The sequence below is a fragment of the Natator depressus genome, chromosome 1 (genome assembly GCF_965152275.1).
Source record: "Natator depressus isolate rNatDep1 chromosome 1, rNatDep2.hap1, whole genome shotgun sequence".
Lineage (NCBI taxonomy): Eukaryota > Metazoa > Chordata > Testudines > Cheloniidae > Natator > Natator depressus.
In genome coordinates, this window is record NC_134234.1 from 310069144 (window position 1) to 310097128 (window position 27985).

Below are 27985 nucleotides of genomic sequence, written 5' to 3' on the forward strand. Positions count from 1 at the left end.
TAAATACTGGTATCATATATCCATGTCTGAGGTAATATAAATTAAAAATATATTCAAGGTTTCAGTCCCATACTTGTGCTCTCTAATTTTTCTACCATCATACAGAATTTTGAAGCAAACACAGTAGTTCATAATTTTGAATGCAGCTGTGAATATCATTTTAATATAGTCTCTTCTTGTCTGACTATACTTTTGAGGAGAATGATTATTGCATGATACATTTTTAGTACATTTTTTACTTATATTAGAATTTTCTCATAAAATCACACATGTCCAAGTTATAGGATGAATGGGCATGAGGATATATTTTGGGCTAAGGAAGACAGACTTTGAATCAGAATGACAGCACATGCTGCAGGATTATTGTCTGTATACATTATGGCCCAGATCCAGAAAAAAAACTTACGCATGTGCTTAACTTTAAGCATGTGCGTATTCTCAAGTGACTTCAGTGGAACTACTCACTTGCTTAGTTAAGCATGTGCTTAAGTGCTTTGCTGGATCAGAGTCCAGAAGAGACTGCAAACATAAATTAACAATCCTCTTTAACTCTGCATCGTTTGAAAACATTGCTGGTTTTACACTGCATCACCATTGTAGGATTTTTTCATGTTAGTGAAGCACCTGTGAAAGTTTCTAACTTGGTTCATAAATAGACTATGCAAAAATAAGCTGCTAGAATGACCCTCTTCTCTCCATTTTGATAAAAGCAAAACCTGATTTGAAAAGCTATTAAAGTAATTTTTCAATGGTAAAATATATTTAAGAAAATAAACTCTTCATTTCATCATCTTCCATTGACATATAAGCTTGTTAAAGGGCAGGGCATACCTCTCACTCACATATTCAACAGACTGAAGCATTTCAATCCTTTTTGCACTATATGCTGGTGTTAGTAAGCCCTTATCCTAAATCTCCATCAAGTCCAACACTAGTGAGCCAAAGAAACAAAAACAAATAAAATGTTTCTTGCATATGTCTTTTTCATAAAGTCCATGGAGAAAAAAATATATTTTCCTTATTATTAAACTCTTATTTAACTCCTGCCATTAAAATAGAAGATACACCTCACCAATATCTATTTAACTTTAATTAGCCATTGTAAATACAAAGGATATAAGTGCGCTGTAAAAATCACTGTGACATGCCATCAAACTCTTTTAGCGTTTCAAAAGTTGTATCGATCCATATTTAATTGATGAAGCTACAGCTAACTTTTTGTGCTTGGATACTCTTGGAGGTAAAGGCATACTTTCATCCGATTTTTTTTTTATTATTCTATTTTGCAAACTAGTGAGAGTGGTGATGATGCTATCCTGAAAAATCAATTTGTAGTATTACCAAAGCCTATGGTCTGTATTAAAACTCTCCATGCTCATGCAGTGAGTTGCATTGTTGAGGGTTCCATTACAGTGGTACTGGACCTGACCACCAGGTTCTATCCATGCAGCACTGTATCTTTAGTACTCCACAGAACTCACTATTGCCCTTGGTTCTTCAAATGTTGCCATCATTATATGCTTTGGGGTAGGTAGGGAGAGTATTTCCCCTGCATCAGTTGGTGAATGAATACTGTTGTCTATAAGGTTGGAAACCTCTTCCTCGTGATCTTCATACAGTGTATTGACGTTCAGCAGAGGGTGAGTAGGATTACGATTCAGTGCAGCTGTTGGCTCTGGTTTGATGTGGCTCAGGGTTATATTTGTTGCAGCAGCAGTTGTTGCTGTATGATTGTGATTACATGAGAGGTAAGCCCCAGCAGCAGGGACAGTTCTGCATGTCTCAGATGAGTACAGAATCTCTTTCTCATGATTTGGGATGACTGAAAGAAAACAGAATACAGAGTAAATCACTGGGTAGTCTATTTTCCCCTACTAATCCGCCACATCGCTGATCCTATAGAATTCAATGGGAGTTTTGCCACTGATTTCAGTAGGAGTAGAATTGGGCCCACTACACAAGTTTTAATGGACTCTGAGAAATCTAAGACTACTTCTTCATGAGAGCTTTGACTTTTGAAAATTCTAGTCCTAGAAGCACATTACAGTGTGACTAACAAGTTTTGTAAATATCACTCAAAGCTACATTTCTAAGCATTGCCTATGTGAAATCATCCTCATTAAATGAACAAAAGTCAATTTAAAAGAATTTAGGAATGTTTTACTATTTCCTCCATAGATTCTAGCCAGTGCTTTGCAAATGTTGTGATTTAATGTTTCAACAAATTTTAGGGATGCCTAAATATGCAAGTTGAAATATAAAAATACTGATTATATTTTCAATAGGAAAAAAAGAAGGGACACACACCATAAGCCACTATTCTAAATGTGTAAACAATGTGTAATCAATAAATATTTCTTTCCAGAACTTGCTCACTCAAAAGCATTCTTGGGTGGGGTTTAAGGTGGGCATAAAAGCAGCTGTTATAATTATTTTGTACTCACAACTTAAAATATCCAAACACTTGTTTAAGTAAAGATAATCGAGACCAGAAACCCCCAGTGGCTTCCGGGAGCTGGGAGTCAGAACAGGCTACTGTATTAAGGATGCTGTAGGAAGTCCTGCATGTGTACATTGGGGAGTTTGATGACTCCAGAAAGGAGCATAAGGATTTGGAAGTGACAGAAATTTTTAGACCTCAAATCACTTTTCTGCTGGGCAGGGAGGACACAGTAGCTGTCTGTCTGCTGAGGTCAAGAATGGGGGGGTCTTCTCTTATAAGGAACTGAGAGCCATATCTTTAACACAAAGTTTTCTATAACTCCAACTGCATATTTCATCTTTTATATCGGTCACTTACAGTAATAAAACAAGTAGATATCTAGCTATGGCGCCCATCACCATAGCATCTCCGCTCCTCACGATCACTTGAAATATTTGTCTTCACAACACCCCTCTGAGCATAGGCACTCACTTTTATTTTTCCCCAGGGGTGCCCCACCCCCGCTCTGCCCCAAGACCCCGCCTGCAATCCTCCCCTTTCCCCAAGACCCCACCCACGCTCTGCTCCTCCCGCCCGCTGCTCTCTACCCTCCCCAAAACAGCTGATCAGTAGCACTGTGGGTGGTAAGCACTCACAGAGTCGGCCCCTATGCCTCTGAGGTAGGGAAGTACTATTATCCGCATCAGACAGGTGGGGAACTGTGACTTGCCCAAGAACGCACAGAAGTCTGTGGCCAAACTGAGAAATGAACCTGAGCCCCAGGGGGTGCCTTCCACACAGGCCAGCCTTCCTTAAAGCCAAGTAGGACAAAGGGAAATTTAAATTTGTATTAAGGACTACAACCCAGCAATAATCTGAGTTTTCGAATCATCAAGATTCAGGGCATAACCCAGCCTCTAACAAAAGGAGAGTATGAAGAAACTTTCCTCCGGGCAGACTATTCCGTAACTGCCTTCTGCACAGTTTCATGCACCTTCCTCAGTAGCTGGCACTGGCCTCTGTCATACATGGGATACTGGACTAGATGGAACACAGGTTGATCTAGCATGGCAGTTCCTGTGTTACTGGAAAATGAGTGACGTTCCTTACGATGAAGTAGAACTGAGACATAGGAAAGGGTGGAGTATCCTGGGAGCCAACTCTCACTTCTTTTCCTGGCAAAAGTGCTGACATTTTGCATAAGGCCAAATGCAAAATTACGTGTAAAAATCTACTAATACAACATAAAATATCTGCAAAGCAGAAGGACATGTTGCATAGCTCTGCCTTGCCACAGCTCTACTACCCCTTATCACAGACCTATACTGAGAAATTCTATCTAACCCAGGGGTCTCGAACACATGGCCAGTGGGGTTATTTCCTGCGGCCCGCCAAGCTCTCTGCGCCGCCGGAGTTATTTCCTGCGGCCCATCAGGCTCCCCTCTCCCTCTCGCCCCAGCGCGCCGCGTCCCCACTCCTCTGCTTACCTGCAGGCTCTTCCTGCTGCCAAACAACTGTTTGGCAGTGCTTAGGACTTTCCAGGAGGGAGAGGGGAGGAGCGGGGAGCCGCATGCTCAGGGGAGGAGGTGGAGAAGAGGTGGGGCAGGGGCGGGGATTTGGGGAAGGGGCTGGAATGGGGGCAGGGAAGGGGTGGGAGGAGGCGGGGCAGGGCCTCATGGAAGGGGTGAAGTGGGGGCGGGGACAGGGACAGCATGGGGGGGTGGCAGTGATGCGGCCCTCGGGCCAATGTACAAGTCCTCATGTGGCCCTTGTGGAGATTCTAGTTTGAGATTTCTGATCTAACCTATTTAAGAAGGCTACCTGCCCTTATATTATTAGCTGATTAGAAATTTAACAAGATAGAGCAAACAGATCAGGTCACCTCTGAGTTCAACCTAGAGCAGACAGCTACTCCAAATTCTGGCCATTCAGTTTATCACTGTTGAGATGGTACTGCAATGACATACTGTACCTTTGAGAGAAGAGGTGACATGAACTACGACATTCTCCTCTTGGTTTAAAAATCCACCCTCTTGGCTTTTGGATGTAGGCATTGAGGCAATGGCTTGAATCTCTGGCTTGGGTTTTTTACTGCTAAGTATATATGGTTGAACATCCAGGGAAAAGTGCCGTGTATGTTTTTTCTCATTGCCTGTGCCGGAGATGGTGTTTGACTCAGTTTTATGAGATGATGATTGCTGTGAGGTTTTTGAAGTGGACTCTATCAGAGGAGCGACGAGGCTATCGGTTGCTGTTTTCCTGCGCACTGGCTTCGGCTTTTCAGGTTTGTGGTTTTCAACCTTCATAATAGCTAACTGCTCTTTGAATGGCTGAGGAAGTGGATTGCTACTTGGGATCCATTTCATCTTCTTCCTAGGTCTCTTAATGATGAGCTGTTCATTGGCATCGATGTCTGCTGGATCGACACTGGGGTCTACAGTCTGAATCCCTGAATCGCGCATGGTGGGTGTGACGTCATGATTAGACTGGGCCAGTGCTGCAAGCAACTGGCGCACCACATTATCATACATCAGATCACTTTCATTTGTTATAAAATCCAAGCGGTTCAGGGATTTTATATGGTCCCGATTTTCATTGCAAAACATAGCCAGAATATTGATGTCACAAAACTGAGACTTTTGCCACTGTTTCTTGGTCTTTATTCCAACCTTGTTCAGTTTATCAAATATGAAGTTGGACTTGCGGAATATGAAAAGGTGAACTAAGTTGATGAGAATGATCAAGTTCATAAAGCAGAGGAGGACAATGTCTACTCCAGCAATTATCCGTTGCAGCTGGACAGCTGGCAGCTTGCAGTTCACCCTGATGTGCAATTTGGAGCTGCTCGTTTTGTCAGGAGGCTCTCCTAGTGCACATGTAAACTCATTTTGCTTCTGCGTAGCATAGTAGGTGGATAAGTATGTAATTGGTATAATGCTTAAAAATATGATAAATAAATGTCTCGCAAGATAAAGTTTAGCCAAAAAGTTACTTCGCCCTCTTCTTTCCAGGTATTTTTCAAACAAATTCTGCTCAGGGCTTTTTTCCTTTTCTGCATTCTCAATGATTTCCCTTTTCTCCCTTTCTGTGATCCCAGGGCCTTTGGATTGTATTTGTTTCTCTATTTTTGGTGCACGCCCTTCTGCTGCACGGTGGTAGCAGTTATCGATTTCCTGAAGCAAAAAATTAAGCTCAGAAGTCAGTCTGGTGGAGGCTAGAAACTCCCAGCCAAGAGCCGGAATGTACATTATGCCAGCAAAAGCCAGCAGTGCATAAGGAAGGAACTTATGCTCAAACAAGGAGGGCCAATGGCTGGCATCAACTCCTGGCAAGGCATCTTTTAGTTCTGTCCAACAATATCCTCTGGCATACAAAGCTTGGTCACGGGTGAAGTTGTGGGGTGTGTAACAGTATATTGGCTCCTCTGTATAACAGAGAGAAAAGTCACTGCTGTGCATTTAACCTACAAAAGGAGCTCTGTAAAATAAATATTTCAAATGATATCAATTTTCTTTTACTGTTTCTTTATATGACCATCAAGACCACAAAGATTTAATATTAGATAGTTACAACCCGTTCTGCATACACCCCAGGCAAAACTATACGCTTGAAGAGCTTTAATAAACCTGAACTAGAACTGTTAAAAAAAAAAGTTTTATAAATTGCGTTGGCTACCCCTTCCAACGTAGAACTCTACACTGAACTCTGGACAGCTAATGAATGGGATATCCTTAACCACTGTACAGAGCTGAGACTGTTGTATCAAAATGACATGGCTTCCCTATAGAAATAAGCATAATATATGACTCACCTTAGTGAAATATTTTTTCATTAATAAAGCCAAATTAATTGTAGTTGAAGTCAATGAATCTAATCCTGTGCAAACTCACAGTAACAAGGACTACTGTACTGAACATGACAGAGAAAATTTAAACTTAATAACATCTAAATACTGGGTCAACTTCATCTCAAGTGTATCTTCTTTGATTTCAATGGAGATACGCCAATAGAGAATCTGTCCAGTTAACAGTGTATTTAGCACTGTAAATATTTAGTTTTACCTTCAGATATTTACTATTAAAAATTTTGCAAGACTAGCAATAAAATATTCTATAAAGTCTAGTGAAAGTTGGAATACTGTTAGTTACTCACAATGACACAATAATGACCTTGACCTAGACAAGCTCTTAGGGGAGAAAGCATGTACTATATCCATGTTAGCTCAATGATATGTCTCTAGAGAGTACTGGATATGGAGTAAATTTTTATAGTGTTTGACAGGCATTACAAGAAGCAGTTGCCAAATGACACCCACGTTAAGTAAATATTTTTCTTCTTGAACACCGAATGTGCCAAGAACATCAAGTTTGTTTCCATTATGAACACACAACCTGGACTCAATCTGGGAGCAACAGGAGTAAATGGTTTTTAAGGGTCAGTTAAGGCTGCGGGGACTTTAAAAATTGTAACACTCCTTGAGAGTTGTTTCATTTGGTAGCAATGACTAACGATTCCATCTAGGGTGTTTAAACCCTTCCCCATAAATCACATGCGCAAAGAAGCTCTAATCTTTGCTGCAGCAGTAAGCAAAAAATAAATAAATAAATAAAATAAAAGACCCCCACCTGCCAAATTTACTGAGCCTTGCAAGGGAAATCGAACAGTTCTGTTGTGCTGTGGAAGGATCAAAAGGCACATGCACATACACTGATTGGTTAGATGAAGACCCAGTATCAGGATTAGTTTTTAGGTGTTTTGTGTGTGGGGTGGGGGGTTGTGGGGTTTTTTTTGAAGCAATGCACTGCAATAAAGATTAGTTTCTAAAGTGCAACTAATCTGGGTGGAATAGTTACAATAAATGCTACTAAACGATACAAAGTCAATTAATTTGATAAGCCTAATTAGTGATAATTAAGTACCTTTACAACAGAAAGAAAGACAATACCTCAAAATGATTCAGTTCCAATCTTTCAGAGAGGGCAGTTTAAGAAGAGTATGTTAATGTTACTCAACTTCTCATTTAGACTCATTTTTAAGTGTATTTCCAGAGTCTCTTTACTCAAGTATCTTTTCTGGTTGCATGATCCCCAAATTCCAGCAATTAGAACAAAATCCGAGCTGTAGTGTCTACCACCTATTTCTACTAGGAAAATGCTCATTGGCTCCCTGGTTTTCGGCAATCACATTACATCCCATTACCGATCATGGGAGATACGTGCCGAGAAATTCCAACTCCTGCCATCAAGGGGTTGGTTACTGTTACTACCTTACTATTAAGGTTTCCCTAGAGATCCAGTAGGTTCCTATGGAAGAAAAGTTTCAGTGGAAAAAAGTAGCACAGACACTGAATGCAGTTTCTTATATCCAGAAATATATGAAAAGATCTTCCACGCGCTAAGCCACACCTGTCAGCTCCAAGTTAAGTTTCAGAGAAAAACAATTTATCCTGTGGCAAAGTATGTGACTATTTCTCATAGGTCACAGTACGTACTGTACCAGAAACATGCAGTCAAGACTGTATACAACTGCTCACACAAACCAATTGCATTTATTCCGGATCCATGCACCAGCTGGTGTTATGAAATAAATCAGGAACACTGTTTTTTTGTTTTTGTTTTTCCACTGAGGCCCTACAATTAACTATTGCAATATTTCAACACAGAATTGCAATGCAATAAAAACAATCTCAATTAAAGGTCATATACTTAGCATTATTTATGTGCACGCACCATGGATTGGGCACATATCTCAAACTTGGCACAAGGAGTGGTATACTCTGATATAATCGTTTAAATATACAAACTGTACAACTATGTATAGCACATAGGGGAGAATGTAGAGAAAAAGAGAGGGGGACTGACCATAATGACATTTCTATGTATTTCGAGAGTCATGACAGATCAACATCTAATTGGGCTCAATCCAACCTAATTGGGCTCTCTGGAGTCTTTCCATTGACTTCAGTGGGCATTGGATCAGGCATAAAGTACTCTACAGGAGCAAATCTCTATAGATCATGTATAGGAGTTCTTACTCTGCAACCATTTCATTCACATTGGTCAGAGATAAAAATCTGAAGAGTTGCACTATGATGTTTGACCCACAGAGTCTCATTTAGTAGAGATGACTTCAAATACGAGTTTCTCCTGTCGAGAAAAGAAAGTCAAAGTTCTCCTTGTGGAAATTCACTAGCTCTTCCACTGTGAAATATCTGTTTTTCAGCTGCTCTCACTGTATGGTGTGAAGTGGGAGTTTTGTAGTTCATTACAGTTATTGAGCACACTGTACTATTTTTAACTGGTGTTTTGTTTATTGATGCTATTTATTTAGGCTAATGTATTGTTTTACATATTTATTACTTTGACAGGCTTGCTATGAATAGTGATGCAGTGTTTAAATAATGAGGCACAACACACACTCGGTGAAATCCAGGCTCCACTGAAGTCAGTGGGAATTTTGCCATTGACTGCAATAGAGCCAGCATTTCATCCTCTCTGGGTACATTTTTAGCAAGAAATAACCTATGTATACAACCTACTGAATGAGATGTTCCTGCAAATGTATTTTCTAAAACATATGCGCCAAACTCAACCCCAGTGTAATGCCACTGATTTCAATGAAGTTACTTTAGGAGTGAATTCGGCTCAACATACTATACCGACTTAGAAAATTAGTATTGATTGACCATGTTTAACCTAAATAGACATTTGTAATCATACCATGATATGATATGTATCCTATGGGCCTGATTGTTCTCTCACTGAAACAGGTGTAAATCAGAGATAACAGATAAATCAGGACCCTATAATAACCTCAATAATTACAAAGCCAATGGTAATGTGTGTCTAGATCACAATACGATATGAAAAGGATGGTTCGATTCAACCCCAGTCAGTTCTTACACTGATCTGGCTATCATTTCAGACACGAGGACTGGGCTTGCGCAAGGGAGAGGGAATAGGCTGCTTTGTGTGCCTGCTGAGACTGCACAGGCTCAGATATTTTTACATTTTCTGTTTTAAAGTGCTTTCTGGGTAGGTAAAAAGCATTGGCCTACAAAAAAGAATAGCAAGAGTGTTAAAATCCCAGCTCCAACACTGACATCAGATACATACAAACCTAGGTTATTGGGTTTTAACTTTGTAATAACAATAATCTTCTTACATTTATATATCAACTTCCATCGTGAAAGTTCCCAAACCACTTTAAAAAAATTCCCGTTTCACCAGTAGTATAGTCAAGTATAAGCACAGGTAAATAGTTTACTCACTTCTCATTTGGTGAATATGGAGCTTAGTTTAAGTTAGTTTATCCAATTCTTTTTTTTACCACTACACCACTGCTTTTCAGGTAGTCACTTCTACCACCACTGAAATGCAGCTCCTCTGGGATAAAACACAGCGGCTGCTTAACTGCATACAACAATACTATACAACTGTTTAGGAAAGACAGCAAAGAAAGATGCTGAACCAACTGAAATATGGTCAGGACACCAGAGGCAACACACTGCTTCACTGGCAAAAAGTGTCATGGGATCTTTAATGACTGAGGGTGGTCAGAACTTTGATAGTAAGTCTCATCTGAAAGACAGCACCTACCTATCACCATTGATAGGGCACTAATTCAGAGCTGGCACAAATGGAAAAATGCTACTTCCATATATACTTGATCCCACACATTTTCCTGTAGCACCTGTATTCTGGTGGGAGTGGGTTTTTTTGGGTGGGATGGGGAAAGAGGCATCTGGTTTTTTTGGGGGGTGGTATGGGATGGTCTCCCATCTAGGCATGGACCGAGCCTGCTAAGCTTATATAATTGGATAAGACAACTTCATTGATTGAAATGCCAGCAGTTGATGTTCAACATAACTGTTCTAAAGGAAAACCACTTTGAAAATCTAGGGCCAAATTCTGCTTTGATTACACCCACAAGACTCCCTTGTCACTGTAGTGTCCCTTTAGGACAATTGTTGATAGAATAAATAACACTGTGCAAGTACCATTGTAAGTGATCTTACTGCAATTCTTTATTTTAATACACTGTATTATCTGCTATCTGCTAAGATTCAGTGTCCTTTTCTTCTGATATTTAGTAACAAAAATATCCATATAACTTTAAATTCTTCTGTATTTTGATCACATTTACAGCAACTCCGCCTTTGTCCAATTCAACTCTCATATGCAAATAATGGGTCAAATCCTGCTCAATTTACTCATAAGTAACTCTTGAAGTCCATGAGACAACTTGCACCAATAAAGTGAGCAAGATTTGGTCAGCTCTTACTGAATTTTTCAGCCAAATTAAGATAATCAACGCAGAACTTTGTGTTGATATATGTACATATGGGACTATGTAATACTATTAGTTATGCTACATCCCTTAAGAATTACAAATTCTTGACAGCTTAAGCTATAGTTGTCAGGCTAGAAGTGGTAAGCAAGAAAAAAAATCTTATATTTGATCTTTTGTAAATAATAAATCCTGCCTCTACGATATACACAAATAGCAACTTTAATCTTGGAAGATCCCTCAGTACTTTACAAACTCTAAACTATATCCTGCAATCATTCCCCATTGCAGAACTCCCACTGATGGCAGGGTCTGGCTCCTATTTATACAGGAATCGCTTCACCCCACCACTGACATGTAGCCATTTGCACTAGCAACACTACACAACAGACTTTAGGAGAGGAAGGGAACGACAACAACTTTCTTCAAAACTTTAGGTAACAAGAATATAATCACCCAAGTTGGAGTTCAGCTCAAAGCCCAGGAGTTAACAACCCAATGCTTGGAAAGAGTATTGATGGAACTTTCACAGCTAGTGCTCAGTATTACATATGTAATAAAAAGTAACCCAGTCTACAGTATATTGAGAAGACACTGTCAAGGCTGGTAGGAGCTCATCTTTCTTTGCTTTTGTAGCAACTTGCGAAGTTCATGCAGTTTTTCCAAGGTTTTCTTCAAAAAGAGTGAATTTCACCTCAAATAAACAAGCCGTTTCTTTTTTTAAAACCTAATATAATGAATACTGGCATCTAAACATTCATGGACAACGACACAGTAAACAAATCAGGCCCTACTCCTGAAAAGACTTAGGGTACTCCACCAATGGTGGCAGTGTGTAGAGTATGTGTTGCTACGCACTGCAGTGAAAAAGAGGCTGCATCCACATTGCGGTGTGTACCTACATGCAGCAATGAAAGGCTCTGGCAGCTTTCCGCTGCCAGAGCCTGTCCCCACCACAGGGAGCTGCCCGAGTCTTTCCCTGTTGTGGGAGCCTTTCCCTGTGATGGGGAAAGACTCCAGCAGAGGAACATTACACTGCTAAAAATAACAGTGTAGATGGAGGAGGCACTGCTTGGGCACGCAGAGAGCTGCATGGGGTACATACCCTATGGATTCAGGCATGTCTTTACTCTGCTCACCTAAGCACTGCCTCACCACCTACACTGCTATTTATACCCATACTAGGGAGGTGGGAAGTGCATGTACTCTACATGCTGCCATAACGAGCGTGCAGGAGTAAGCAAGGGGTTAACTTTATGCACTGGACAATCCCTTTGAAGCCAATGGGATTACTCACAGTACATGAAGTTACTGTGCATCACTCTGAAGGAATGTGGCCTTAGGTCCAGATTCAGCAAGGTGCTTAAACATGTGCCTAACTTTAAGCCATGAGTTGCTCGACTGCATTCAAATGGACTTGCTTAGTGCTAGGAATGGTTGAGCACCGTGCTGAACTGGGGCCTATCGTGTATGGAGCACAAAGGAAAAAGGTATTATGTAAGGAAATATGGTTCAGTTTCAAGCTTCTAAGAGATTATAATAAGCAATACTCAAAAGGTATTTTTAATAAGAATGGAAAATATATTGATTGTGATTTTAGTAGATATTTAAAAGAAAAAAGGAATTTAGTAATAATTTATCACTGTCTGCATAAAAGAACAAATAGCCTTTTATACCTGATTTACACCCCAACTAAATGTAGTGCACTCAACAAAAGCAGACTCAGGACCCTATTAATGAAAGATTTATACCCCATTTATGCTCACGTTTTGGAAGTTACCCTGTAACTTGCATGAATTCACCTCCTTCAGCAAGGATTCAACAATGGGGAAGGGATCAAACAATTCAATAATAAACAGAAATAGAAAAATGCAAAAAGGAATAGAGTGATGAAGAATAAACAATTTAAAAATGAGAAAGTCAGCTAAAAGTTGTTATCCATGCTAGTCTAGACAAAGCCAGGCGGCACTTGTACAAATAGCTCTTTTAGTGTACAATTTAACAACATAGTTACACAAGTCCACGGGACTACTCACATGCTTAGCATTATGCATGAAAGCCTTGATGAATCAGGGCCATGGGGCTTAAATCTGCAACATGCTGAAGTCAGAGAGAGCTGAAGGCACTCAGCACCTCCACAGATTGCTTAGCACCTTGCAGAATCAAGCCCTTCTTAGGCAATGCTACAGAAATGTATTCCACAATACAATTCCCTTAGGCTTCAGGGAACACTATAAAGATCCCGTGCTTTAAACAGACATTAGTCACAATCCAGATTTACACATATGAATAGGTAACACTGAAACACAGGCTTCTGCTAGATAAGCCAGATGAGAAGCTTCATGAGCTCAGCTAGTACAGAACACTATCATACACTGATAGGTCTATCATAATGCAGTAGAATACCATGCCACACACAGTGCATCCACAATATATCACAGTATCTAAATACATGCAATCAAACTGCCACAGGCATGCATCATTCACACTAGGTACATAACTCAGGAATAAATGCGCAATAAAGCATGTAACCAAAGTATTTTATTTTAAGAAAAGTAACTAATTTTTTGTGTTTTTTTTAAAGTAATGTTTAACGGAAAATGGCTCTGGATCCTCTTCTCTCTGGAAAAAAAAAATTCACGTTATTCAGGTTAAAAAGTTCAGTCTCATGAAAAATCACATTACCTAACCAGTAACCAGATCTGCCTTCCTTATCAATACTTCTGATATTATTTAAACAATTACTGGGTGAAATCCAGGGTCCATTGAAGTAAACAGCAAAACTTCCATTGACTTCACGGGGCCATGAGCTCAACAGCGGTATTTAAAGGACAGTTATGAAAATATAAATTCCACATAAGGACCAATTCCTGCAACAACTTACACATAGAAGTCTTATCACATATGTAGTCTTACCTAACACAGTGGGTAAGGTTATGCACATGCATAAGTGTTTGTAGGATCAGGCCCTAAGCTAATTCTATAAATTGTAAGTATTATTACTATTAATAAAATAAAAAGACAATAACTTTACCTTTATTTAGGAGTACTGTCCTACACTTCAGAATACAGGCTCCACGCCTGGTGATTCAGTTTGTCTTCCTGAGGCACAATTTCCCCCACAATGAGAAAGCCTAAGTACAGACATTTATTCTCCTTTTCTCTAGATCCAGTTGGCCTGTTTAAAAGAAAAATAATTGAAAAAAAAAAACAAATCAAGAAAAGAGACTACCCCTATTGCTAATAGTTCATAATGTCCCAGATTCTACACGCCTTACCCATAACTGTGTATGATGTACATAAGCAGTCTTGATATTTAATAGCCAATGGGCTACCCACACAGATAGGTACAACTGAAGGTAAATAAGGGTGGCAGAAGCAGGCCCAATATTTATAATTGCGGGCATCTTCTCATGTAGCGTTGATTCTCTATTTACATACATTTCAAATCTACACAGCATAGTCCTACATTAGCACTACATAATTAACATGCACACAAAGTTATTTGGGAGAGTATTTGCTACAAAATATTAACTACATATAATAGACATTACCTTTTCTAAAATTAACTACACAGCACATGCTAAAATTCACTTACCAGGGAATGAGGCGTAAAGGCCTCAACAGTGCCTTGTAATGCCTCCCCCAGGGGAAGAGAAATATTTTTATCTGGGTCCTCATTGAAATGCAGAGGCCCAGAGTGAGAGAATTAGTTCAGAAATAGCAATTGTTGCAGTAGGGGGTGTCAGAAAATTCCTAGTTGAAAGCCCCTAGACTGTTTCTTATGGGGAGACATTTTTTCAATAATGAGCTATCATCCAATATGCGATGACCATGTTGCAAGATGATAATATCATTGTACAGAGATGTTCCATGGTGATGTACTGCTGCATCCCGCTTCAACTGTTTCCTCCTGTGCTATACAGAACTCTGCGAGGAAAAAAAAAACATCTGGAGGGAAGTGACATGGCTTACCCTCATAGCCACGTGTGTTTCTGTACTGTAATCTTGATTTCCATGACGGAAAGATTTAAGGGACAATATCAGAAGAGAAGTTTAGGTTTTGGAGAATGACGCAAAATGTAATCAGTGAAACTAATCCTATACACAGGGCCCAAAGAGAGACCTGTGCACTGTTTACTTTTCAATTCAGCCCTAATTTGAGGAATTAAATGGTGGACAGGCCTTCTGCCTGGAGGTGAATTTCACTCAAAGTGAAAAAAAAATCAATTACAATAATTTTTAGCCATTTAAAAATTCCTCTCCAGTGATCAAAAGCCCAAAGCAACCGTATAAATACCCAGGCCCAGATCCTAAAAGCTATTTAGGCATTTAGCTCCCATTGAAATCAGTGAGAGTTAGGTGATTAAATACTTTTGAGTATCTGGGCTTCAGATTCGATCTGGGCTTATACTGGAATTGGAAAAGGTTCACAAAAGGGCAACAAAAATGATTAGGGGTATGGAACGGCTGCCATATGAGGAAAGCTTAATAAGACTGGGACTTTTCAGCTTGGAAAAGAGACGACTGGGGGGGATATGATCGAGGTCTATAAAATCATGACTGGTGTGGAGAAAGTAAATAAGGAAGTGTTATTTACTCCTTCTCATAACACAAGAACTAGGGGTCACCAAATGAAATTAATAGGCAGCGGGTTTAAAACAAACAAAAGGAAGTATTTTTTCCCACAACGCACAGTCAACCTGTGGAACTCCTTGCCAGAGGATGTTGTGAAAGCCAAAATTATAACAGGGCTCAAAAAAGAAGTTCATTGAGGATAGGTCTATCAATGGCTATTAGCCAGGATGGGCAGGGATAGTGCTCCTAGCCTCTGTTTGCCAGAAGCTGGGAATGGGTGACAGGGGATGGATCACTTGGTGATTACCTGTTCTGTTCATCCCCTCTGGGGCACCTGGCATTGGTCACTGTCGGAAGACAGGATACTGGGCTAGAAGGACCTTTGGTTTGACCCAGTATGGCCGTTCTTATGTAGATACATTAATAATAAACACCACAGAAATACCTATAAGTAAACTGTGCTTGTGCATGAAATCCCGAAGTGAAATGAACTCTGACCATAAAGTAAAACTGGTTATATACAACCTGGTCTGGTTTCACAGTCTAAGCAGGTCAAGTGCACAAAATAAACAGCATAAATGGTGGAAAATATCATATTTGTTATATTGTTTTATTCTTCTTTATAATAATGATCAGAAGTGTAAAAGATGCTTTTTTGCCCAGGTATAACTCAAAAATAGTTTCAGTATAAAAAAAGAAACAAACGTCAAAAAATGAGCCCATAAGGTAGTTAAATTGTTGTAATCTCTTCTAGTAGGTTGGTGGGGTTTTTTTGGAAGGGGAGATGGAAGACCCTAGACTACTGCCTTTTAGAAAACAAGCTGCTCTGTATATAAAGAAACTGTTTTTTGCAAAATGTCACTGCAGAGCCACGAGAATGTCATTACATAGCATCACAATCCCACTGCAGATGCCTCTTGCCCTCCTGAACTGTCTGCCCACTCCACCAGCTATACACATTGGAAAGAGGCCATGCTATCCCTCCCAACTGGCTTCCTCAAGCCCCGGAGCCTGCAAATGGTGAGTTCCCCACAACCCCTAAATGGATCCCACTCCTTCATTCAAAAAAAAATAATCGTAAGTAATGACTTAAACATGTCTTTAGATGGCTCTGCACTGACAGTGCCCCAGGAATAGTGGTTGGGCTCCAACCCTCAGGACCAAAACACTGACTGGGACTTCTCAGGGGAGTGCCTGAAATGCTGATCCCTCAGCTTCCTAATGTCTGTGTGATGGGCCCTGGGACAGTAAGAAAAGCTGCTGCCACAGTTCTATTGGAGCATTGTACTTCCAAATTCAAATACAAGTGCATAAATATGGGCCTGATCCAAAGTCCAGTCAGCCAATGGAAAGACTTCCTCCGTGGCCTTTGGATCAGGCCCTGTGTGATGCAAAAGAAATCTCCAAGAGAATCATATCAGTCTACTAAATAATATGCCACCCACAATAACGTTTATACATATTTGACCTTTAACTCATGCACCACACAGATCTTAACGCTGACAATTTCAATGGTGAGGCTGATTCTTACTGAAGCCTTTTTCAGCCTCAAATACAATACGGGCTGAGATTTTCCCAGGATATCTGGATGCCGTTCTTATGAAAGTTAATGGGAAATAAGGCTTCTAAAGCCCTCAGTGGCTTTAAAATCCGAGTCTATGAACTTCGTGGAACTTCAGTCATACCCTCAATATTACTTATCCACATGTTTTCCTCTTGAATAAGACTACTGAGTAAGGTAGCATCTAACAAAACAGATAGCTTAGGTCAGCGTGAATTCCTTCAGCTGTCTGTAAGTGCATGTTAAACTTCACCTTATTCACACTTCAGTCCTCAATCGCATGCATCTGACACCTGAAGATGAAGCTGTGACTAATATAGACAGGGTCACCCACACAGAGATCCCATGAGAAGAATAGGATGCTTATGTCTCCATCCATTTTCTGAGAACTGGAAGCCTGGACAGATAACTGAATGTCGCTTCCAGAAATACTGTATGTAATCTTCACACTATTCCTCAGAATTGTTTTTGACTATAGTAAACAACTCTACTGGATAACTATGCCTTTCCTCTTGAGTTAAGCTCATGACAGGCAGGGGGGCTTGCAAGGGGGGAGAAAGCAGGGGCATGGACACCCTTGCCCCAATAACTGGCAGAGGTACAAAGCTCCTCCAGCCCTGGGACTGCAGGGGCGAGAGCGAGCTCCTCCGGCTCTGGCACAAAAGTGCCATCCCAAAAGTGGTCAAATTGCCCCTGACGACAGGCCAGCTTGCGTCTATCCTTTATTTGTAAGGCCCTGCCAAATTCATGGCCATGAAAAACACATCATGAACCGGGAAATCAGATCTCCCCTGTGAACTCTAGCTATTGGAGGGGCAGGGCTGGGGACACCCCAGCTGGGCTCCAACTGCTAGTCCTGGCAGGGCTGGGGAGGGACGGGACTTCCTCTTCCCCTGCATGGCCACTCTTGGGGAGAGCTCACACCCACCTCCAGGTACTTTCCCTGACTACAGGAAGCTCCGTGGCTGTTGCCATCTCTGAAGGCTCCCAGCAGCACGGGGGAGACCAGACCCACCTCCACCTCCCTGAATCTCTGCCAGCTGAGGGAAGTTCCATGGCTGCTGCCTTTGGAGCCAAGCTCTGAAGGCAGTACAGAAGTGAGGGTGGCAATCCCACAACACCCCTACATCAGCTTTGTGACCCCTCGTGATCCTCTTTTGGGTTGGTACCCCCACGGTTACAACAGTGTGAAATTACAGATGTAAACATCTGAAAACATGGAACTGACCAATTTTAAAACCCTCTGGCCATGAAATTGATCAAAATGGACCATGAATTTGGTAGGTCCCTATTTATTTGTGAACTATCTTTAACCTTTAGGTGAAATTCCCCCCAGTGTAGAGAGCCTGCAAAAGACTCTATGTACCATTTATACCCTGTGTAAGGCCCTGATTCTACAAAACATGTAAGCTTGTGCTTAAGCCCATTGCTACTCCTTTCATCCTATTTGCTGAATCAGGGCCTATGAGTCTGTTATAAGTAGAAGTGGGGCCAAAACACTTGTCCAAGTCCTTTGCACCTATGCACAAATTTCTGCCCTTAGTTATGCCTTCATGTAACCAAGACAGAATCTGGCCCTGTACTCTTAGTAGTAATAATAAAAAATAGTCTTTTGCACTTTACTGCTATATGCTGCTCTAGGTGCAACCAGAGAAAATTTTGAAAATAAACACTTAAAATTAAAAGCCACTTTATACATATGTCAGATGACTTGAGTATGTGTAACAAACCCTGCCCACATCTTGAAACAAGAATATTAGTATGAAAAGTTGATCAGAGATACCAAAAAAGAGAACCTCATTGTGAATTAAATAAATCCTCAACAAACACAATTTAAAACGTACTGTAGATAATGAAATGCATCAAGAGACACTGAACTCATGTAGAAACTGTACTACACAGTGAAATAAACATCATTTATGCAGAAATGATTACATATCAGGAATCAAAACATAAAACTTGAACTGACTCATCAGTCATTTAACTTACTGTCTCCTTCCATTACTTCCTCATGAGAATTTTCTAGCAGAAGGGTGGTAGAGGGCTGAGCTAGGTAACTGCTAAGAGATATAGAAATACAGTATTTGTGAGCAATGTTTGGTATTTGAAGGCATTAATTTATAAATTTAATAAAAAGGCCAACACCAGAGCTTGGCTTTTTGACCAAAACGTAAATCAACTGGCTGCCAATGTTCTGCTTTATTAGAAGTATTCAGCAGCTTTTGAGGGGAAAAATGAACATGTGATAGTTGACTGTGATATGAAAATTATCATTCACTGCGACTGGAAAGCACTGGGTAGCGTACATTATAAGAAAATTAATGTGATTTGGCAATTCTTGGACTCCATCATTAACCCTAAAGCTTTCGATAGATCAGAAATCAAACATTTCTACACCTCGACATTTAAAATGGAAATGCAACAATTCATTCATTTCCTTTGGAGCCTGCGTTTCAGCTCCTTACTCAGAAAATCTCCCATGGACATCAATGAGAGCTTTGTCTGAGTAAGCAGCCCAGCACCGGGCCTGACCTGTTCAATGGAGAACTTTCCTTTATAATTGAAACCACTTAGGAAAATAAAACAATACACACAAACTAAGCAGCTAAGAGCAAGGACCAAATTCCTCCTAATCTAAAGTAGGCTGAAGAACTTGGTGTCTGGGAGGATGAGGCAACAACACCATAAGTAGCCTCTACTTGAACTGCAGAATCACTGTCCTGACAATCATATTGCAGCTACCCACAGAACAAACAACTTCAGCACCTGCCAATGAAGAAAAGCATTCTGCACAGACTGTCCTCTGGGCATATACATTTTGACCTCGGATGACCTATTTGTGGGTGAGGTTCAGGTCCGTGGGTTTCATGGCTAAAGACAGGAGGAACTGAAGGGAGAGTTAAAACAGCGCTGGACACAAAATGATACACTTCAAAGTCAGATTTAATGTTGTATGTATAATTCAAGCTTCCAACACTTCGATTCTAGACATTGTAAAAGGGACCTATATACGGAAACGTGCCTGTAGCGCATCCAAACATTTGGAACTCTTTAGATCGAGATCCAAACTTCACAGCTCTGACCCGTCTCTAGAATGGGAGAAACAGAAACATCAAATGCAAAACAACTGCTGAACTTTGGGGTAGAGTGGATTTGGGTTTGATTCTGGATTAGAACTGCATGTCTGTCCTGTGGTTACAGTACTAATGTGTAATTAAATGGAATTTTGTGATGGCTTATCATTTCTTTACATATTCTTCCAAGAAGGATGCAAAGGTAGGAGCAGTAAAATTCTGGTTCAGTTAAGAAAACATTGAAATTGTCACTTTAAAAAGAAAAATTGAATACCCCCTAGTAATATGAACATACTAATCCAGTGGGCTCTGACATTTCAAATATGGAAGGCCATCAATAAAGAGTGTATAAATTGCACAAGTGACACCATAAAATTATAGTCTCACAGCCTGTTTCTAGGCTGTTTGGCACCTTGTATAGTCATTTCCATCTGTACAAAGTGGGAGTACATTCCCTCCATTCACACACCAGTGGTAGTGTTCTACACAAGAGTGGTGTACTGAAAGCTGTATTGAAACTGTAAGCAATCACTTGAAATGCTCAGGGGTTTTCCTGGTCCCGCTTGCAGGCTAGCAGGATCTGTACAGAAGCATGCGATTCTGGACCTAGTACCAACTGGTTTGCAGGCAGCCAACCCAGTGTAAAGAGGGCTGAGTTGTGCCTCTCTGTTTTGGGGGACAATCTGCTTTCTATTTTTGGATTCTTGTGTGTTATTCCTGAATTTTAGGAAATAAAAGTAGCGTTACATTCCCACCCTGCAGCAAGGGTATTTATGTTTTTATCTAACTTCTCTGTGTGTATGCCATGAACATATAACAAGGTGCCAGACAGCAAAGAATCAGGCCTGTGGGTATGAAATGTTAAGGAAAAACAGAAGGGCTTCTGACCCTTCGAAGGGTCATGTACGGACATGTACCATGCAAGGAGATGTATATGAAGTTGACTGTGCGCTGGAAACCCGTGTATTAAACTCTCTTATTAACATGAATAGGGACACCTTTGGTATTTTGACAGAAATACAAATACCTTTGACAATAAAGGAAAGAGTCCAAACATGCACAGATGGTAGCTTTCATCTTAAATTAAAAAAAATCATCCTTTTGTTGTCCTTAAGTTTCAGACAGTAATTCCTGAAGGAAAACACAGAATAAAAACAAGTAAATTCCTCTGGGCCTACCAGCTGTGTGCATTTGGACTTGTTATCCTCTGTGTATTACCTCCAACACCACTGGAGCCGACTCCTCGAGACTTGGCTGTTGTATGAATCCTTGTAAACAAGGCTTTAAGCCCTGAAATTTTAGAAAACAAATCTTGGGTTCAACTTAAATTCAAATCTGAACCCATTCAGTCAAAGAATTATAGGCCAATTCTGCTCCCATTAAAGGCAAAATGCCCATTGATTTCCAATGGCTGCAGAATCAGGCTCTGTGTGAGATGCAATTTTTCTAGGGCTGGAGTATGAGCGTCAGAGATGAGGAGAGGGCTCATGCCAGTCCTTTGGACTCTCTCTCTCAAGCGCCCAGATTTTTTTGGTAGCGTAATAGCCGAGTATCTTTCTTAGAGGCCTTTGTACCCCCACTGCGGTTACTGTGTGCCAACTATAAACATGCTATGCATAGCTGTTGACTCACCCTCTGGAGAGCTTGCTTTCTAGGAATCATGCTATTTTATTTCAAAAACATTAAAAAACTGGCAAGTTCAGTAACAACACTGTAAAAGGGACTATATGTGAGCAAGTGTCCACAGGTCTCTCCTGAAAGACGTCCTGAAGAGCATAAGCAAAGGGTGAATTTGACCTCTTTGCAGAAGGTCAGCACAAGGACTATGGTATGCACCATGTAAGCCTTAACTTATGACCTCAGAGTGAAATCCTGGCCCCAGCGAAGTCAAGAGCAAAACTACCATTGACTTCAATGTGGTCAGGACTTCACTCTCAAAATCATATTGGGCTTACAGGGTAGATAAGCCTCATGGTGTCCCTCTGCACAGGGGTGAATTTCACCCAAAATGCATTCCCATCTAGCAGTGAAGTTTGGGGAGGAAATTATTTTAGCTCTCAATAGATTTTGTTTACATTCCAGTTTCTTACATCTGGCAAACATGAACTGAGATGACAGTCTGTCTTTGACACAAAGTCAGGAATAAAAGTTCATAAAGAGTGACAGCAAAGGTACCTCTGATGGAAGGAAGGTTCTTCCATATTTAAAGCAACACGTAAAATATGAAGCTCACCTAAACTGTGGTCTTATCATGGAATTAACATAAGACTTAGTGCAGTGCCTGGTGAACTACTAAATCCTTCTTTATGTGCCAATATAATTATTAAAACAGTAAATCATATTCTTAATTTCTCAGTGGTGATGTAAAGATAAAAGCACTCGGGTACCAGAGCAATCTGTGTGGAATAAACTGCCTAGATAAACAAAGAGAAAGTTATGTTAACTTAAACATTTGGTTTATGAAATAAACACAGTAGTAACATCATAAACTAACTTTCTCTTTACTTTACCCATCAGGGAAGTACAGTACACGTTAAATCATGCTACAGAGATAATGACCTTTAAGACTGGAGATGGATTATTGCCTTTTAAATAATTCTCTCTGTCATGACATTTTTTGTTTGTCTGGTTACCTAAAGTACAATTGTGCTTTTCTGCATTCACTTTCTAGGCCAACGAGGCATGGGCTAATGCTGGGAAACTCAAGTTTTCTCTTGGTGCATTCCCTTTTGCAAGTCACTTGTACAGCACAAGCAAGCTGTCCAGTCAAGTGGATGCTATTCCACATGCTCCACTGGACTGCACAGACACTGCTGACTCCCTGCTTGGTCCTGCATGCGTAAGTATTGGGGTAGAGAAGGGATATGAGGGGCTCAGCTGCACTCCACATATTAGTCATACAGACCCTTCCTTCACTAAGCAAGATATGTTGCAAGGAACCATTGTCCTGAGCTCACCATACTTGTATAACACCCGTTATTTACATACACTGCACTGAAGTGTTTTACAAGTACTGGTTGCATGAGCCTGGAGAGATCTGCCCATAGGTTTCTTTTTATTTAGGAAGATTACACTGGCTTTAAGTGGCTTTCCATGGATATTACTATTTCCGGGAATTAGAATTCATAAGTAGTATCAGTTCTTATTGTTTATTCTGACACAATAACTTCTGCATTCAGGGGCACAAAGCAGCATTTGGGAAGCTGCCATGGTATTTGCGATAAAGATACAATAAAAAAACACCCCATTTTTGCCAGCAGAGTTTGCATTTTCTATATCTACTATCTAATTTGCCAGAAGGTATGCAGCAGCATCCAAAGCAAAGAGCATAGCTAGACTTTGAAAACGATAGTGACAGTACATAGGTAAAGCATAATACGAGCATCAAAAAGCGGGGTATGTGCTAATAAATATCACTTAGCAATAAGGCATGTATTCAGCAGGACTAACATAATTAGTAAACGCAGTGTAGCAGGACTAACGTCATTAGTAAATACAATGTACAATCTCTCTGAACAAGTGTAATTTGACTAAGAAGTCTCAGTAAATAGAGCCTTGGTAATTAAAAAAACTAGGGTCTAATCCTGCTCCTATTAAAATGAATGGAAGTTTTGCTACTGATTTCAACAGGAGCAGGACTGAGTCCTTAGTAATTAGAAGCTCTGATCCTGAGTTGTTAGCTCCCAAAAAGAAGACAATTTTGTTACACCAAGTCCATGCTGAGCTTACATTATAGTTTTATTATCCACTCTATTTTTTTTTTCATTCAGAGTGTCTTTTATTTCCCACCCCCCTTTTTATGTTTTGTTTTTCTGAGTTTTGGAGCATCTGAGCAACCCAGTGACATCACTGGAGAGCAGAACGTGGCCCATTTTTCCACTACAGTATAATGGTGTCCTTTGTCCTGAGAGGTGAGGTTTGTTCTGTCTATGCTTTTATCTTTCTTTGGACCAACTTCTGCTGGTAGAAGGTACAGGCTTTCAAGCTAAATAGAGCCCTGCGTAGCTTGAAAGCCGTACCGCCCACCAAAGGAAGTTGGTGCAATAAAAGATTACCTCATTCATATCCTGGCATCGACATGGCTACATCAACACTGCAAAAACTGCTTTTAGCATAAGCTACAGTTTTGTGATCCCAAGGTGAACTTATCATATAGACTCTGTGTCTAGACTCAAATGATTTTGTTTTTGGTCTATCTGAAAAAGTTGTTTGACTCTTAAGGATACAGACTGCCCCTTCCACATATAAATCTTTCCAAGGGTAAAACATGTTCCTCAAGCTGCTGAGTTAAAGGCAGATTTTCCCCCGCAGGGAGTGCAGTTTAAGCCAAAAGGGAAAATGAAGGATTTATGTCAGTAAAATCAGCAGATCCGCTAGATCCACATGCACTTGTTTTTTTATCCTTGCATAGTGACATCCAATCTGACAATCTCTGAGCCTCCCCTCCCTTAATCACATGGTTCCCTTTGGAACTCTTTCTCTGAAAGGACTGTAGACACGGAGGTAAGTTCCTGCTCCTTTCACCAGTTAAGTCATGGATAGATTTCTACTGGGAAATCCACATTATCCAGAGGGAAGTTATCAAACTCCTTCCCCTCCCTCAGAAAGTTATCTCTAAAGACCCACAAAGCCTCCAGATGTCACGCAGAAGGGCACTCGCAGTACAGGAGGAGCATGCTACAAATAGGGTTCCCCCTTCTACAGGGCTGGTTGGGGTTCTGCCCTATTTTGCTTGCCTCCACACCAAGCAGAGGAAAAGAAAAGTCTAAAGCCCTTACATTCTGTGGTGATGATTTTCAACAATCACTAGCGATTTTGCATTCTCAATATGAGTGACCTTAAAGGGGGCTAATTTTCACAGGATTAGCACTCAGCACATTGTGAAAATGAGACCCCTTCAAGGTGTCTCAGGTTGGGCATCCAAAAACTAAGGCACTAAATATCACTATTCATGTATAAAAATCTTGGGTATAAATATATATTTTTTAAAGTAACTGGTTTAAAATTGCTTTCATTTGTAACATCAAAAAGTCTTTCTTTTTAAAAAAATAATTTGTCAAATAGTAAAGCCTTCATATGGTTTATGAATATTTAATAATGGAACCAAATAGAATATAGAGTTGTAAAAGTCAGCCCCAATGCATGCACAATACACGCCTGATTCTGTCATGCTTACCTGACAAAACTTGAAGTCAACACTACCTACTAATGCTACTAGCTGCAGACTGCACAATCAGTTCCCACATTTTTGAAATACAAATTTAATATTGATTTGAGCATGCAGCCTTAGATCACTTGTGCAGTGGTCAGATTAATACAAAAAAAGGCTTAAAAGCTCCATTCATCAAGTCCATATTTCACAACCTAAGATACGTTTACTTGAGAGACTAATGACTTCAAAAGACCTATAACAATTTATGAGTTCCCAGTGTTCAAAGTTCAATGTGAAGGACTGATTTCATAGACCATAAAGGCTCTGAAGGGGATGCTATGAGCAATGTAGTTGAAAATAAAATGTTTACAAGCATCTGAATACAGGTTTTCACAATAGACAGTAACAACCTAGTGGGCAAATAGTAGTTATTTTCATAATCACAATAGGGCCTACCACAATATGGATGTAGTATATATGTATAAAATTACTATTGTTCACCTAACAGTGCAGTTAAACATGCACCCAATCCACAAGTAAATCTGCATAATAAAGATATGTTTAAAAATCATTTTTGGTAGATCAGCATAGCTTCTGTTTAACAAATACACAAAACACACTAAAGTGGCTGCCCCAGCTCATGTTTACGCTTGGGTCCACCTGCGGCATCATAGCATAGGGTAAACTCCCTTCAACTCCAGCAAGTTCCCCGGAGATCAGAGGAGTAACTGATCAGAAGAAATCACTGCTTTGCAAACACAGGCTGGGCTTGCAGTCCTATTGGTTTAAAGGAGGCTGCAGAAATAAGGAGAGTGGAACTGGGTCCTGCACCTTTCTCCCTTGGGGGTTGCCAAGTTTGGTTGGAGGTATTCCTGGAGGTTTCACCACCTGACATAACCTTTAATTAAAGATTAATCTTTAATTTCCAGGATAATCCTGGAGTGTAGGCAACCTATTTGTTCCCCTGTAGAGCTTTATCTGTCCGCAGAGCGCTACCGATCTGTAGGCCCGCTATTCACAGAGAAAGCTGCACAATGATCTCGCCATCTGCTGCCCCTTCCCTCTCCCTCCCGGGTTCGCCCACCCGCGCTCTAGCTCGCCCCTCTCCCCGGGTGGGCTGGCGTGCGGAGCGGGACCAGGGTGGGGGTGGGCGCCTTGCTGCCCTTACCGGCGAAGTTCTTGGTGAAGACCAGGGTGACGAGCAGAATGGGGATGAGGACGGTGCCGATGGTGACCACGCGGTCGAAGGGCAGCTCGAGCTTGAGCTGCAGCAGCAGCGCCGCCAGCGAGCCGGCCTTGTCGTCCTGCTGCCCGGGCAGGATCAGCTCCTTCAGCTTCTCGCCCGCCAGCAGAGCAGTAGCCATGTCCGGGTGGTTATCGATGATGTGTTGCATAAGCGGCTGCGGGCGGCTTCACGCCACGCCAGGCTCCCCGGGGGTGGCTGAGCTTCGCCCCTGCGTGACTCTCCGGCGGCGCGAGCGCTCCCAGCCTACAGGGTGACACCGACAATGAAAACAGCCCATGCAGATGGGAGCCGCAGCCAGGGACCCGGGCAGGTGGGGCGGCGGGCGGGCTTGCAGCAGTGGCACCATCTCTAGCTCGCAGGAGATGCTGCTCCTATTGAGACTGCGGGTCTGCCGCCCGGAAGTTATCCCGGGCATGCTCCGCGGCTCTGCACGGGAGAGCACGCACCGGCACCCCGGGAAAGCCGGGCAACCAGGGCGATGCAACAGAGCTATAGGATCGGGGCAATGGTGCAACCAGAGCCGCACGGTGAGAAATCAAAGAGCAACACAGGCAAGGCAGTGCGAGCTGTGCAATAACATTCAGGGAAGAGCCCTGCCAGAAAAGGCCGTGAGAGGTGGGCAATCAAAGGCATTCAGTGACAAGAACAATGCAACGAGCTCTGCAATAAACAGCCACGCAATAAAAGCCGGCCAGAGCCAGGCTGCCCCAGGTAAAGTGTTGCAGACACAGGGAGGAGGGCATTTACCTTGTAACTTTGGTCTCTTCAGTTCCAAGCGGATGGTGTGACCCAAACGGTGACGTTGTAAATAACTGCAGAGGCGAAAACAACTTACCCCCTCTCCCCGTGCCAGGAGGAGGAACCGCACCTCCCACAGTCATACAGTCACCCCCAAACTGGGGGGAATGGGGGGTAATTTATCGCTGCTTGTTATTGCCGCTGCTGAAAGGCGCTTGCACAGAAATTTCCATCTGCACCGAGCGGCAGCGACGCGCAGAGCGATTCAAGAGGGGGCTTGCAGCGGCGGGAAGGAGGCTGCCGCCCAAAGGCGAATGGGCTGAACGCAAGAGGTCCGTTCCGCTGTTAGACCGAACATCTGGAGCCCGCCTAGCTGGAAGCAGGGGCGGCGGGGGCACTTGCAGTGGCGGGGAAGCTGGGAGCGGCGCTGGCTGTCACCAGGCGAGCACAGCGCACGAAGGGGCTGCAGTGCTCGCGCTGCCTCGCGCTGGGGCTGTGGCGCCGCAGCACGGCTCTGGGGGGCGAGCAGCCGGGTTTGGTACTGGGCTGTTGCCGAGCATGCTCAGTAGCCTCGCCTGAAGTGGGGGGGGCCTGCCCTACCTGGGCATCCTTGTCCTCAGAACCGCCTTCCTCAGACAGCGGGCGCGAATCACAGGGGCGGCGCGGGCAGCGCTTGTGCAGGGGGACAAAGCATGCCCAGAGGAGGGTCAGAGACATGGAGGGAGGGAGCCAGACGGGCAGACTCAGGGACGTCAGTCTCCGGTTTACAGGGGCTCCATGGAGCCGGGCACATGCTCAGACGGGGCCCTGGCCTGCTCCGCTTGCACTGCGGCCCGATACCCCCCTGGATTCCCCCACCCACCACTTGCTCCTCTTGGCCTGCCCGCTTGCTGCCTCCTCAGCCCCGCTCCCCTGCTCGTCTCTG

General features: G+C 41.9%; 1 protein-coding gene across 5 annotated transcripts; it reads right to left on the minus strand.

The window, feature by feature from the left end:
• Positions 1-27570, minus strand: PANX2 (pannexin 2). 5 transcript variants are annotated; one of them, XM_074942373.1, is made up of 4 exons: positions 20952-21158; positions 18840-18910; positions 4395-5846; positions 1-1822 (listed from the first exon to the last, which is right to left on the minus strand). In XM_074942373.1, the coding sequence occupies exons 1-4, from the start codon at positions 20999-21001 to the stop codon at positions 1461-1463; spliced, it is 1935 nt and encodes a 644-aa protein (XP_074798474.1). In that variant the 5' UTR covers positions 21002-21158; the 3' UTR covers positions 1-1460. The 5 variants fall into 5 exon arrangements, with proteins under 5 accessions (XP_074798474.1, XP_074798476.1, XP_074798477.1 ...); XM_074942375.1 differs by lacking the exons at positions 18840-18910; positions 20952-21158 and adding exons at positions 8457-8568; positions 12478-13210 and having other exon boundaries at positions 2-1822; XM_074942372.1 differs by lacking the exons at positions 18840-18910; positions 20952-21158 and adding exons at positions 26245-26565; positions 27070-27570 and having other exon boundaries at positions 3-1822.
• Between the last annotated feature and the right edge of the window lie 415 nt (positions 27571-27985).